The sequence below is a fragment of the Hippoglossus hippoglossus genome, chromosome 24 (genome assembly GCF_009819705.1).
Source record: "Hippoglossus hippoglossus isolate fHipHip1 chromosome 24, fHipHip1.pri, whole genome shotgun sequence".
NCBI lineage: Eukaryota > Metazoa > Chordata > Actinopteri > Pleuronectiformes > Pleuronectidae > Hippoglossus > Hippoglossus hippoglossus.
This window is the reverse complement of record NC_047174.1, coordinates 15,712,097-15,726,786: the sequence shown is the minus strand read 5'-3', so window position 1 is coordinate 15,726,786 and position 14,690 is coordinate 15,712,097. Positions and strand designations below refer to the sequence as shown.

The 14,690-nt window shown below is 45.1% G+C and overlaps 1 protein-coding gene across 1 annotated transcript; it reads right to left on the bottom strand.

Annotated features, from left to right (window-relative positions):
- Positions 1–1,523: 1,523 nt before the first annotated feature.
- calm1b (calmodulin 1b) lies at positions 1,524–13,664 on the bottom strand. The gene is made up of 6 exons (XM_034580804.1): positions 13,530–13,664; positions 8,440–8,470; positions 7,448–7,591; positions 3,789–3,895; positions 3,337–3,472; positions 1,524–2,609 (listed from the first exon to the last, which is right to left on the bottom strand). The coding sequence occupies exons 1-6, from the start codon at positions 13,530–13,532 to the stop codon at positions 2,581–2,583; spliced, it is 450 nt and encodes a 149-aa protein (XP_034436695.1). The 5' UTR covers positions 13,533–13,664; the 3' UTR covers positions 1,524–2,580.
- Positions 13,665–14,690: the final 1,026 nt, after the last annotated feature.

Genomic DNA, 14,690 nt, shown 5'->3' with positions numbered 1-14,690 from the left:
GAATCAGTATTGAACCTCAGCTTTTATGTAGTTTAACAAGGCTACATATTCTTTCTACCTAGCCTGCCAGCCAGCTGGGATGGATTTAAAAAGGCTGCTTGTTGTCAAACTGAGGAGCAGCTATAGAGTCAGGAGTCGTCCTAAAGACTGAAGGACCCAAAACTAAAAACTGAGGTGACAGGCACTGCAGGCTGTTCCACTGTCATTAGGATATAAAATGTGACGTGAGAAAAACATGTCTGTGAAAATACCATTAGTAAAAAAAGAACATGTGAAAAAGATAGTTTTGAAATGGAGAAATACCTTTTTATGATAATAATAATAGTAATGATGGGCTTACTTTTTGTAATTTATTATATAATCTCATAATTTGTTGCTTAATTTATTTAGTCCTCTTCATTCACTTTCATTTGTATTCATATATTTAACATTGGACATTAAAAAGAGCTCTGTTATTTTCCTTTGAATGTAAATTTTATGGTTTGAGCACCGGACCAGTTGAGGTAACCAAGAGCAGCAGTGCTTCAGTCCCAGCTGTCAATCTACTTTATGGCTCTTCTTATTGGCTGGTGTGGTGCTGCAGGGAGGGGCCAGTGAGAAGGTCTCAGTGAGTAGTTTGCCTGGATTTATTTCAAAATAAAACCCGAGAGCTATAATCAGGGCTGGGTTCCTTCTTAGTCACTCTCTCCTCAAATTATATGATTAATGCAGGAAAGGCTTGTTCCACGGCAGCTAAATTGTACCCAACATAAGAGAACGTGCGTGGAATGCAAAGAATGTCCGGTCTCCCTTATCTGTGTAAAAAGAATGAGGTGTGTGTATCCTTGTATGTAAGGGCACGGCTCTCTTCATGATTTATCTTGTCTAGTTTATGTGCAGGCTGGTGGAGCTGTCTCAGTCTATATTTGCTCCTTTCCAAACATGGTCAAATTACACTCCAAATATAGTAAAACCATTTTGTTCTGACTTGCCTTTTTGAACATTTAGGTAGCATGCTGCTGGAGGTGAGGCAGACACGTTCCTGCTTGTCTGTACTCTGTGTGTGTGTCTTTTAAAAAGAGCACACGGCAGTGGTGTTGTGGCCTGGTTTGCCTTACTAGGACAAGCCAACATCGGCAGATGCAGGAGGGTTTATTCAAACTCCCACTTGCCTTTTCAAAAACCCCCAACATCCCAGTTCCAGCATGCTGCTGTTGCCTAGCAACCGGCTGTGTCTTGAGAGAGAAGAGAGCCGTCATAGATGTGTATGTATATCCTCGGCTGAGAGCGAGAGCAAACACTCTGCTGCCTCTCCCTCCCCTGTGGGCAGCTCACTCACTCTCTCCACAACCTCACTGCCATTTAATGGGGGACAGTATGAATCCTGCCTCTGCTCAGCGTCACCCAGTGACAGTGCACATGGAGAGAACCGTGCTTATAATCATTTGATACATTTATCTACTCGGTAAACAACGTAGACTTGTTATTATGTCTTTATAGATGATTTTCACAATCAGGCTTTAAAAAAATGACATTAGACGCAATAAAGTTCATGGTCTTTTATTTGAAAAAAAAAATAAAGACTAGCATGTACAACTTGGAATGAATGTAAACTGAACTCAGATGAACAGCTGCGAAGACTGGTGCACTGACACTCCTAACAGCATGCGCTGCAAACACAGTACACCCCTCACTACGCTTTTGTCTGAGTCGAGAAACAGAAGAAGAAAAAAAGTGAAGGCCAGTGATTCTCTCTTGCAAGAAAAGAGGACAGACACTCCATCTCAGCGAAAAAAGAAAAGAAAAAAGAAAAGAAAGCTCACCGTAAGACTCTTTAAGTCCCCCTCCTTTTAAAAGGGCAGGACGCACAACTACTAAGATGGCCGTCCAAATAACATAACAAAAACAAAAGAACATGCCAAACATTTGAAAATGTATTTTTTGTACATTGTTTTTTTTTTCTCTTTTTATCTAGCATACAATTAAGTCCCATTCCACTTTAACGCTTGAGTTAGAACCTGGTATATTCTCTCATCTTAACAGTACAGGGTTCCTCTCCAAATACAAAAAAACTGTACCAAACCAACAAGAGGACAGCTTATAGTGGAATCAGCACGCTCTGGTAGCCCGGAGGAGGGATGGGGGGGCATGGGGGTTAGTGCTCCGGTCTCAAGCTGCATGCATGAAGAACAGAAAACAGAGAGAGAGAGAAAGAAGAGATGGCCAGCCCAGACATTTACCACTCGCAAATGGAACTGGAAGGAGTTCGCCAAATGCTTTAGCTTTAGTCTGAAGGTAGTAGTTACAGGGTTTGTTGTTATTATTTTTACTTGTTAAGTACTGATGCTAAACTGATCTCCGGGGGGAGGGGACAGGATCACTAACCATCATTTTCATGCAGATATTTTTTGTATATTTTCTTTATATTTTTTCCTGTGTGGACAGAAGGATAGATTAATTCAACATTCAATTATTTTCTATACAGAAACAGTATGAATAAATGAACATTTTTCCAAGAGGTAAGTAAAACATTTTGACTTTTTTTTTTCTTGTTTTTTCCTTTTTTTCTTCTAAGAGGGGACAGGACGGGGCGGGCAAGCTTCACTTTGCGGTCATCATCTGTACAAACTCTGCAGAGGGAGAGAGAGAGAGAGAGGGAGAGAGGGAGAGGAGAAGAGACAATGAGGTCATCAGGGTTCAGGCTTTGGTAAAGCCTGTTGCCAGTGAGAGCAAATCACCTGCTAAACTGTTAAACGTTTTATTGTTTTTTTTAATCAACTTGAGAACATCTTAATTGGTGTCCCCTTTCCAAACGGCTTTGGGTGTTCATCTCATTAAACCCATTTGATTAAAAAGCTTCTACGTTGTGCTTACAGTTTTGCCGCAACACACACGAAAAATAAATCAGAGGCTTTCATTGTCTGTAGAGTACATATTCTGTCTGTGGTACAATGGGAATAGGGAAGTAGGGCACTTTTCAGCCAAGACTTACGGACTCTTCATAATATATCAACAGCCTTCTAGAAAATGAGCGCAGTCTGTCGTGTAATGTTGCCGAGGGACTGAAGAGAGGGGGATGGGAGGAAGAGAGAAAAGACTCCTGGCACACTGATGATAATTCAGAGGGATGACTTTCACCCATCCCTGTTCACCACGCTCCATGTATAGCCCCTATCTAATAACTAATATTATGTGTGGCTGGCTTATCTTGCAGCTGTCCTCAGAGAAATACACAGCTTGGAAAATGAAGTGTTCTGGTCTCCCTGTTTAATAAAAGCCTACACCGCGGCCTAGAAACTAAGGCTATTTGTGCACCGTGACATTTTAGCATCTGCTTCATTTTCATGTATTTTTTACCTTCGTAGTTGACCTGTCCGTCTCCATCAATGTCTGCTTCTCTGATCATCTCGTCCACCTCCTCATCTGTTAGCTTCTCTCCCAGGTTCGTCATGACGTGACGGAGCTCTGCAGCGCTGATGTAGCCATTTCCGTCCTGGAAACATGCAGCATGGGAGCAAATGTGTAAAGAACATGTAAAACAAATCCCCAAAGGTCGACAACTGGTGGGGTAAAAAATTCCCACCAGATCAATTAATGAGCTGAGACGGTGGCAGGTGTTAAATAAGCAGCAAGTTTGACACTCATAACTCTCCACTATCAGAATAATCTTGCTTACTTTATTTACTAAATAGCTGCAAGTCTTTTTGGGCTCAACAGAACAATAGAAGATTAAAATTAAACTAAATCTGTTTGCCAAGCATTCAAACAGTTATATAACCTCTTCATGATGTGCTTTAAACTTCATTTACCTTGTCAAATACCCGGAAAGCCTCACGAATCTCCTCCTCGCTGTCTGTGTCCTTCATTTTTCTGGCCATCATGGTCAGGAACTCCGGAAAGTCGATGGTTCCATTACCTGGAATGTGTGATCAATGAGGCACATTTAATTAGCAAAAATTGCAATTACTTAAAAAGCAAACTCAGATAAGTAGAGATAATATAACCCAGCATTTAGCTGATGAAAGTCGCTCAGCTCAAACATATTCATGTAGTGCTCCTCTTTTACTCCCCCTCCTGTGTGTGACAGTAGCGCTTACACTAGTGTACAGGGCACAACTTCTCTCCAGAGGGGACTGCGGCAGTGACATGAGTAATCGCAGTGAGGGCAGCAGCCCTCACATCATTTTAGTGAGCACCTTCCTTCCTTTGATAAACACAGCTACTGCAGGCTGGGTGTGTGTGTTTCCCTTTTCTTACTTTAGGGAAGCCCCAGGAGGAGGTTACGTATGTTACTCAGCACAGCAGCACTGCGGGGGGGGCCATGGCTAGTCATCCATAATGTAGATGTAGCGTATACTGTGCAGCTTGGCCTTCAAGAAGACTGGATAAATCAAAAGCTTATCTCTCCTGGTGCCCCCGTCAGAAACTGAGGCTGGAGGGAAAGTGAGAAGGACAGGGAGGAGGGGGAGGCTTCAGTTCACATGCTACATCCCTCTATCCCACTTTTATCTTCTACTTTTTTTCTGCCTTTTTGGGCAGTGTTTGCAATGCGTTTTTTGGGTCGTCCAAAAGAGCGACCATTTGGATGGCTCAGTCAGTGTTGCCGGTGTTTTCGCTTTTGCTAATTGGTGGTGGCGCATGCATGCGTGCAGTAGGATCAATATCCATGTTGCAGTTGTCAAGACCGGATTACCAGGGGATCAGACCCTCTTGACAGGGGAAGGATCTATGAGGAGCTCAGCGGTTAACAAACTGCAACCACAGACGATGGGAGGGTGGGTGGTAAATCTAGTGGTAAACCCAATGGCCTTGGTATTTTACGTACATGCAATTGATATATACGAATGCAGGAGTATGGAGGTGAATTAAGATTAAAAACCAGAGAATTTCACGAGGGGACTGAAGTGAAGGGCAGGGATAGTGAAGGGAAAAGAACCGAGGAGGATTAGCCCAGGGGAGAGGGGGTTTACGGAGCAAGCCTCAGAGAGCGAAATATAGAGAGAATGGATGTATGTGTGTTTGTGTGGAACAAAAAGGGATGCAGTAATGTGATGGGGCAGATGGTGATCTCATGACCCGGGGTAACAATCTAAGGACCTGTTATCTAACACAAAGAGACAGCCAGGAGCACCGAGGGAAAACATGCTGGCGCCCAAGGCTGGGAGACTAAAGAGGGGGGGTGTCCCGGTCTTCTAGAGGGGCAGGACTGGAAAACTATCATCTGAGATGCACAACGACTAGAGAAGAAGCAAGGCAGCCCTTGAGTGATATCTGCTCAACTGCACCTCGGGCCAGCTGCTGCAGTGGAAGAAGGAAGGAGGGAGGGAGGGAGGGAGGGAGGGAGGGAGATAGGGAGGAAGGCAGGCGGGAAGAGAGAGAAAATGGTGGGAGGGAAAGAGAGAGAGAGAAAAAAAAGAAGAGGGAGGGAGTGGGCGGTAGAGAGGGAGATGGAGATGAGGGAGATGTGAAGAGTAGAGAATATAAGGAGTGAACCGAGTGGGAGATGGTGCGATTACACATAAGAGGTGCTGACGCAAACTATAGAAGGCTGAGGCATCGCAGTGCACTGGTGTGTGTGGTCATTGTTTTACTTGAATCATAAAGCCAACTTCCATCCCTGAGATAAGAAAGAGGGGTGGGATTGTGTAATGACAATGCTAGTATTTTTGTCCGGCAGTTGTTTAATCCTGAATTAAATTGGTTCATCTTGTCTCAAACGTCTCTATTAAATATTTTACCTCACTACAATGTGCTCATGCCACATATTCAGCATCCCTGTATCGTTTTAAGAAGGTGCGGGTAGCTAGGCAGCAGTTCCATTTCAAGCTGCAATCGTTTTTACTATCAAATAGCCAAGGGACTATTTCTTTTAGAAGCTCTCTGTCTACTTAAAGCCCTCCGTCCCTGCTTCCATTCATTGTCATTCTTTACCACAGCATCCTTGTTTGGTAAATAAAGCTGATTTTCAATGGGCCAGCTGACATCCCATGGCTGCCGATGTGGGTACGGGATGTGCAAAGCGCAGAGAGGCCTTATGCAACCACTTTTATTTTCCATTACTAGCTTCATTGCTGTCTGACCTAGATTGCATCAGCCAAGGGAGGCAGAGGCAGAACAAGGGGATGTTAGTGATGGTGTGTGTATGTGTATGTGTATGTGTATGTGTATGTGTGTGTGCTTGCTCTGTAGTGTAACTGAGGGGGAGGGCGCTGAGGAAGGTGGGCGGATGTTTCAATAAAGGGGCAGCCAAACTGCGGAGCAATTGATTTCTCCTGATCAATGCAGTCCCATTTACGAAATCCTATAAGCTGACAGAGCACCACTGGGGTACAGGCCCCACTGACAGCTAACATCCTCGACTCTACCGCCCAAGGACGGTCAGCTCGAAGGCGACGAGCCAACTTCTCAAACTCCTTTCCCCTCTCTCCTTTTCTGTCTTTCTTTCTATCACTCTCTTCCAATCACAGTGCCTCTGTGAGATGCTGCAGTGCAGGATAGAGAGTTGGTTAACAGAGGAGGAGGTGAAGAGAAGAATCTGTCTCAATTATGGCACTCAGCATGGGGCACCAACACTGACAGTCTTTTGACACGTAGCCGGCTCTTCTCACCAGCTCTGTGAGCACCTCCTGCACATCCATATCTCAGAGAGTGATTGACGATGACTAAAGTGCTGACACAGAGGGACACGTCATCTGAAAATAAAGCTGGCCAGACAGTTGGCTTGGACAGTTGGTGGACAGTTGGCAGAAAAGGGAGGGAGGTGGGCAACCACACGACTGATGTGTTTTTCGAAATGGGGCCATAATGGATGCTCCATCTAATCCCTTATCCATTTGTAACAGAGGTTTTATCACTGCAGTCATGCAATGTAGTGATAATGGTTATATTCTACCAGAAAAGCTGAAATGGATTGATAAATCTCTGTAGCTAGGACTGAGGTAAAATCAGGAGCTTTAAAGAAATGATGTAGTTGTAATGTGTGGGGCTAGAGTTAGCAGTCACAGTTGCCTAATATTTTGTTTATTTAAAAGTAATTTCCCAGTAAATAACAATTGTCTAACACTCAATATGTGTCCAGTGATATTATGGAATCCTGTTCTAAAAATGATCTATAAAATAGACGTAAATTCCTGTTGTATTTGTGATGCAAGACATTTATAGCATCCTATGATTTAGTCCACTCTTGTGTTTATTATTTAGCAGAAATCAGCTGTCTCGTAGCATTTTATCTGTGGCCTCATTTCAAGATTGAACACATGTTAGACGAATATAATTGTGAAAGGTTATAACTGTTTGAATTACATAATTTGGGATCGATCTAATAGGTTATGTTGCTATGTTGCTATCTTCCCTGATTTGCCATCTTATATGACCTATTTAACATAGAGCTTAATTTAATATTACATATCAGGAATTGCTCATTCTCAAATGTTCATGATATGGGTAAATTGAATATGAGTATACTGACCGTCAGCGTCCACCTCATTGATCATGTCCTGCAGTTCGGCCTCTGTGGGGTTCTGACCCAGCGACCTCATGACGGTGCCAAGCTCTTTGGTGGTAATGGTGCCGTCACCATCCTTGTCGAATAAGGAGAAAGCCTCCTTGAACTCTGCAGGGGTGGAGGTAAGAGTGAGAGGTTACATTAATGTTGTGGTGCAGTTACAAATCGTGGGTTATGTTAGGACGCTGCAGTCAGGTCCAAAAGGTTCATTGATTCTTGAGAGCGATGGGACTAGAGAGGCTGAGTTAACAGTTCATTCTTGTCTGTAAATTTGCCCACATGAGTGTGAACACAACTCAGGCTGGAAATGTGCTGAGTTCTGAAAACTCTTAGAGATCTTATCACAATCTGTGAGAAAAAAATAAGAAAGCGAAGCAGAAGATTGGAAGATTTCAGTGAGAGAAGTTCTATGTATGCATCAGTTTTTTCTTTATACAAGTAGGTCTCTGAACTAGAAGGCCATAGAAACCCATCCAGGGAAGTGCAGGCAATAGTGAGCATTAGCACAAGCTAATTAACCACAGAGGGCGTTTGGCTGAGAAGAAACTGTGCAGCCTCCAGTTTTAGTACAGAGCCCCTATCATTTATTCATAAGGAATATCAAGGTGCTTGAGTGAGAGAAACTACTCGTAAGGCTGGCCTGGAAAACTGTCTATTCACTGGAGCTTCGTGGCTTTCGATCCTGACTCATGACATGTTGTAAATACTTGTTCCTCTTATTTCTGTTCAATTAAAAAAGCTAATGATCTACCAAGGGAGGGTAGGTGCCAGATCCTTCAATTTTCCATGTCATGACACACTCTCTGAAAGTGTCATCGAGGCAACCAGAACAGCTAATGAGAACTAGGAGGAGGAACTTATTGAATATATTTCATAGGGTGGAATTGATCCACCAGAATCAAGTAAATATGTGAAGAAAGGACTTGGCTGTAAGAAGAGAAAATCTCTGTTCCTACCTGCAATCTGCTCCTCTGTTAGTTGGTCAGCCTGTGGGGGGGGGGGGAGAAGAGAGAGAATAACAAACAAGTTATTCAACAAGGCAATTATTCCAAACCTCAAACTTTCGTCACTACATTCCTCATCCTCCCCACCCACCAACCACCACACAGCTTAACACTGTCCAGAGTGTTCAGGGCTCTGATGGCCTCAGTGCAAAGCAATCCCCAGAGGCCGCAACTGGAATCTACTCATGGAGCTGCCAAGATTTAACAATAAAAATAACAATAGCCCAAATTAACCAAGAGCCACAGTTTGCGGACTTAAAAATCTGCAACTTAATATTTCTTCTAAATGACAGAATTACAGCACCTCCAGATTTGGTCCCTTTAATGACTTAAAGCCAATTGGAGTCCATCTTGACTTCAGGCAATTCTGGACTCAGTTATCAGACATTTTTCCTTGATAGCAAATGGTACTTCATTAGGTTCAACTTTGAGCTGATGTGTGGCTCCATGGGATCGTAAAAACAAAAGCAGGCGACGCCACGGTGGTCCTCCACAAAAAGGGACTACTGGGAAACGAACTGTAATAAAATGGATGAAGTGCTGTCTCCAGACCAGCAGAAAATGTTTAAGCGGGTTGTTTTAGGACATATCATCACGGGAGTGTTTTCCATAGTCCTACCAACAGGGGGAAAAAAGAGGCCTGCTGGGTTGGCACTGTTTGGTTCCCCTCCCAGCCTGTTCCCTGCAGTAGCTGGGGATCTTTCATGGCTGATAGTGACTCACACATGCTGTAAATGGCTTGGAAGCGAGCATCCACTGCCGGGTCTTTTACATAGATGGATTCAGGCTTCTTTGTAAAGGCATCCACTGATTTCAAACAAACACCCACAGCAATAAAAGTGTGAATACAGAGCTTGTGGTACAAAATACTCCCACGGGTGCCCCCCCTCATCAATGTCTCAGGAAAAAAAGGGGAGTTTGTTTTATTATTATTTGTTATCAACCCACTGACATCATTGTGCCTGGATACAAAGAAGATACATACACAGACAAACATGAGTGGTCACAGATGTGCACGTGCACTCACGCACTAATGTTCATGCATGCTCATACACCGTCTCTTTTGGGTATTTGCATTCATTTCCTTAAGACTTACTGCAACCATAACGTCCGCTTGGCTAACCTTCACCTCTGACCCCAAAAAACTGTTTTTCTCGAACTGATTACACAGCTTTTCTGCCAAATTGGACAAGCCATCCTCAATGAATCGGTTTTCAGTCTGATATCTGTCCCAAACGGTAGCCAATGATAGAAACACGCAAACAACTCTAAATGGAACTCTTCCTCGACACCAATACTTTCCACCCACATGTTTCCTGTGAATTAGTCAGAGTGCTCAGCTGTGCCTCAAATTCTTCCAGCCCATCGATGTGGTTATGTGTTTGTGCGAGGAATCTAGCTTTGGCTACAGCCGAGCACACACTAATAACAAAGTTGTCCTTCCTCATAGCCGACATAAACCTGTCACATTAAAAACGCAGGTGTGAGTAATAAAATATTTCAGTGGGACTAATGACCAGAACAGCAACACCTGTCTTTTCTGCCGTGACCTTTCAAAATGGCTGCCGTGAAAGAAGCCTATCCCATGAACGCAAACCTGGAACTTATTGAGTCTGTGTTTGGAGGTGAGGGTATTTTATTTTGGAATTCAATACAGCAAATTGAATTTGCTGCATAATGACTAGATTTGGTTAGAAGGGATGAGATTTAGCAGATCACGGCATGACACAGCACAAGCTGACCTTTATCTGTAAAAAAAAAAAAAGGGCCTCTCTACTCGTGGCCTGAGCAGCAGCATCCAGAGGATTGGATCGATCTGGTCAGTGAGGGGTTCATGGATAACTTCAACGGCGCTCATACGATTAGCTGACATGATTCAATAACCTGTTCCGCACACAACAGCGCTCGCCTGTCTTCTGCCTCCCCACACCCTCTTCCTGTCTCCATTTCCATCTGTGAGAAAAGGGAAATGTCAAAAGACACCACCGCCTTGCCAGCACTAATATGCCACCCAGCTCGACCCACGTTTTCAGTCTTGTCTGTTTTATTCTCTGACGTCATCTTCCACACTGTCCCTCTCATCTCGTACATTTTCTGCCCTCGTGTTAATTTCTTGCTCCTTCTCTGTCAATGGTAATGTTGATGAGGCATCCTTCCTTTCTTTCCTTAGTCACCCTCTTTGTCATGCTGCATCGCCCCTGTTGTATGGTTGCTGTCTCTTTCTGTCCCCTGCTGTCTCCCTAAGTGTACTGGGTGTGGGGTTTGGTGACTCAGTGCTATGGATCCTCCCCTGGCTCAGACCCAAGCTGCTGGGGCCTCACAGTGCTGCTGCACTGCCCACTACCGGCCCATCCCTTTCTTTTCTCCATTTTCTTCCTTTTCCTCCCCAGGCACTTGGACACGGGCCAATCCCAACTCCTCCTTCTGAAGACCTTTACCCTCTATGTGTATGTTTTCACTTTCTTTACGTGACATACAGCTCAGAGGAAACTCCCCGTGAATCACCATCCATGATGTCCTATGGAGATGGTAATTCACTGCCAGACTTACGGAGGGTAGGGAGTGCATGTGTGCTTTTGGGGATGGGTGGTGCTCTGCTGGCAGTGGTCTGTTGGCACGAGTCGGTCAACCACTCCCACTGTTGCCTGGGCAGCCGGCCCCAGCAATGCGATCCAAACTGGGCTGTGGGAGGCAGAGGGCAGTTCACTGGGCCAGCAAGGAATATCTTTTACTCTCACTTGATGCCATAGCACCCTTGCATCCTTCTCTGTTCACTCTGTTTAATTTGACAGGGTGGATGCAAAATGGTGTAAGAGGACGCTGATTACCATCTTCTTCATTAGCAGCCCTTTATCAACACTTTCCAGGTTTTTTGAGATGCCAGTCCGTCGCTGTGAGGTGGCGACAGTTCCTGAAGTAGCTTCTCAATATTCACCCAGTGAAAGGTGCAAAAACCAGCTGTCACCCTGACAGATGGGTGTGACACACACACACACACACACTCTCACTCTCACACACAGTTCCATTCATCATGACACAAGCACAAACACAAAGAGTCAGTGTGCCACACACTCCCACTCTATAGAAGCACTGAGTTCAACTGAGTGCTGAACGCCTCGTCTCTTTGAGACTGGACAAAAGACAGTGAGGCCTCTGGGCCCTGGCTGTGTCAGGGGGGAAGGAGGGCGAGTGGATGGGGTGTAAACAACACCAGCCTCCCAACATCCTGCAGACAATGCCTGTCCGCCATATGGCCTGGTGGTGGTAGGTGGCTGGGTACTCCACCCCACCACAGACAGCACTGCGTCGTTCCGAGACACAAGGGACATGGAACATGGCTAGGTGTTGCCGCCAAGCATATAAATTATTCACTGCAGCGGATCAGATGTCCTTCAAGTTACTAAACATGCATCAGCAAACAAGAGCGTGACAGAAATATGATAGGGCCTTAGCATGGTCCAACTACTTATTCGATACTTCCACCTCAATGGGGGAGGCGGTTTCCACTTCAGTGGGCGTATTGATGCAGACAAGGGGCTTACGCCTGTGGATTAAACTTTTCAGAGACGCTGATACGCAAGCTAACTCCATAACAATTCCACTTTACACTCCAATTACTGCGGTGCGTTGCAACGTGAAACTGCATCGCAGCTCGATACCATATATGGGATATTTGATCACAGAGGAGGGAGGGTGGGTTGTGTGTGTGTGTGGGGGGGGCTCCAGCTTCACAACTCCCTCGGGCCATTAATGATCTATCAAGCTTGATAATCAATGGATTAGCCCGAAAGGCCTCTTTTCCACATCCACTCTTGATAACGTCTCCTTATGTGGCGTAGCCGGCGGAGGGGCTCCATTTCATTAGCCGGCTGCATATGCCAGCATGCATGTGACTCCAACATCTGGTTTTGCAGACGTTAATTCGCTACTGAATGGTACTAGACCTAGATACACGTAGGGGACAGATAATCTTGACCGCCCGGTGATAATTATATTTCACAATGTGTGGCTGTAGACTGGTTTGGAAATAGTCAAAGCTGTTGATGTTTTGCGGTGGCCAGTGGCAGAAAGAGCTTCTTGGACAACTCACACTGGCAGTTTGCATAACATTGAAAAAAAAAAAATTTGCAAAGTGGCAACCAAATCAGCCGACATGACACAGACGGATAACACAGCCCGAGATAAACCCTGGAGCCCACAGTGACAGGCGGAGCTGCATCTTTCACTTACGAACCGGGGGGGGGGGGGGGGGGGGGGGCTGCACACGTTTAGCTACAACCTTGTCATTGACAGAATATGGACAGTTTCCGTTGCGGAACACTGACGGGATACAGTTGTGCCGTTCTCCCCACATCATGGCACGGCACGGCGCGGCTCGGGCAGCAAAGATGGTGCAATCTAGTGAGAAAGAAGGGGAACCAGAGCAAACGCAGCAGGCGGCTCCTTCTCCTCCAGAGGAGCGTGTCGAACAGAGGGGGGGGGGGGGGTCGGATAAGAAGACACGGGGCAGCTCTGTGACATGTGTAGAGGCGTGTTGGCCGCGTAACACACCCCACACACGGGCGGTGCGCGGAATAATAACGCGGTAATAACGCAGCATTATCTCGCTGGTTATCCCCGCAGCGGTTAATCTCGAGCTGGGGGGAGAAGTGGGAGCCGCACCGTGACAGCAGCCGCCGCGGAGCCGCTACGTGAGCCGACATGGCCCAACACCGCCGGGCGAATTGCGCAGTTTTGAGGAAATACGCTCCCGCTCTGACGGTGTCCACCATTTTCAGTGAAACAGACGCACGTCAGCCACACGGCACGAGAGGACTCGATGTGACACCACACACAAGCGAACACGTTAAAAGTTAATGCGGACTGCGGGCGTTTTCCGTCCACACACACACACACACACTCTCACACACACACGAGCAGGAATCAATGAGCGAGCGGTGGATATAACAGGAAAAAAGCGTTAAACAGACCCGGGTTTTACATGTGGAGGCGAGTTATTCACACGCATTTCCCGTGTTCGCAGAATGAATGGCGATACTTACCATGTCGATGAGTTGTGTGCTTGTTGGTCTGTGGAGGCAGAGTGTGCTCGTTCCTTAGATGGAGTTCCACTGGCGGGTTAGCACTGTGTATATTGGCCGTGGCCAGAATGGGGAGGGGGGTGTGGGGGGGTTGCCTGTGTATCCCTCCGCCGCACTAGCACCCACTTCCTTATTTCAATTCAGGGCTGTTGCAGCAAGAGAAGCAGGCCTCCTCCTCTTCCTCTTCCTCTTCCTCCTCCTCCTCCAGCAGGAGACATGCCAATCACCGGGGCTCGAACTCCTGCAGTGCACGGAGAGCATCCTCACACTCACGTTCCACTGCACGATGGCGAGGGTGCAGTGCACGTTCAAGTGATTATATTGTTATAATGGTTCATTTGTAGGATCATGATGATCATGATGCACATGCAGACCTGTAGAACATCACTTAATCAGTGGGTGCGAATAAACACACAGGAGACTTGGTGATAAATGTGTCCCATGGATGTTTCCAGATGTTACCATTATTCCCCATTGGTGATTTCACTGTATGATCACAACCTGGACGACATATTCTGTTCATAACTGTTTTTGATATAGTTTATTGTGCGTAAAACATCGCAGACTGACATAACTTGACAAAAAGCAATATTTATAAGGACTTTATTTGGTAGGTAGAGCTTTTAGGTCCAAAGTTAATGTATTATGGTTTGCATTTACACTATAATTAACTTTTAGTGTGCTAAAACCCTGAAATGACTTATCATCATCATCATTGTCATCATTTTTCTTGCCAAGAAGAAGATAATCCCATGTATTAATGACCAGGGTGCACTGTTTGTCCTCATTTTATATTTTTTTAATTTTAAATCAGTCTTGTACAGCAACTGCAAAGCTTTAGTGTGAATTTCCTCCATTTGTACTCATAATAGTATAGTATATCATATTTTTATAATTATAATTCAAGGATCAAATATATTACGGCAAATGTAATCAATAACTTATACTGTTATCCAGGTGCACAATCGACATATTACAAATATATAAACAACATTATGCCATAGCTCCTAAAGTTGCAATCTGTTGCCATGAGTGAGTCTAACATGACTCAGTCCATTTCTTGTTAATGATCTATTTGTAATTGTTTCGCCATGTGTAGCAGTTTTGAACTATCAAACTCAG